The sequence below is a fragment of the Myotis davidii genome, unplaced genomic scaffold, assembly GCF_000327345.1.
Source record: "Myotis davidii unplaced genomic scaffold, ASM32734v1 scaffold168, whole genome shotgun sequence".
In the NCBI taxonomy this organism is placed as follows: domain Eukaryota; kingdom Metazoa; phylum Chordata; class Mammalia; order Chiroptera; family Vespertilionidae; genus Myotis; species Myotis davidii.
The window spans coordinates 4,865,967-4,866,310 of record NW_006383016.1 but is presented as its reverse complement, the minus strand read 5'-3'; the positions used below and the strand labels follow the sequence as shown (position 1 = coordinate 4,866,310).

The 344-nt window shown below is 66.3% G+C and overlaps 1 protein-coding gene across 1 annotated transcript in view; it reads left to right on the top strand.

Moving 5' to 3' along the window:
* The first annotated feature begins 21 nt into the window (after nt 1-21).
* Nucleotides 22-344, top strand: part of MALSU1 (mitochondrial assembly of ribosomal large subunit 1) — a 16,961-nt gene continuing 16,638 nt past the window's right edge. The window contains exon 1 of the mRNA XM_006779088.2: nt 22-97. Within this exon, the coding sequence (XP_006779151.1) occupies nt 22-97 (76 nt within the window). The remainder of the gene's footprint in view (nt 98-344) is intronic.

Sequence of the window (344 nt, the reverse complement as noted above, 5' to 3'; positions counted from 1 at the left end):
GAGGAGCCCTGTGGGTGACACATGCCCACGGACCCCGAGTTGGAAGGGACTTGCGAGGCTGTTGGCGCCAACTTGGCCATTTCACGGCGAAGAAACCGTGAGGCCCCGGACGACCCCAAACCCCCGGTGCCCTGGCCTTCACCCTCCTCCTGGGGTCCTGGGAAATGGCCTGGTCCGCTAGCGTGTCGGGGCGTGAGGTTCTGGGGAGGAGCCGGGCTGGGGCGGGGGCTTAAGAAGCGTCGATGGAGACAGGCGCATGAAGGTCCCCTAACGGCTGGAGGCTTTTAGAAACTGGAGACGCGGTCCGGGAGCGCATCTGCGAAAGCTGGTGGCCGGGCGGGGGT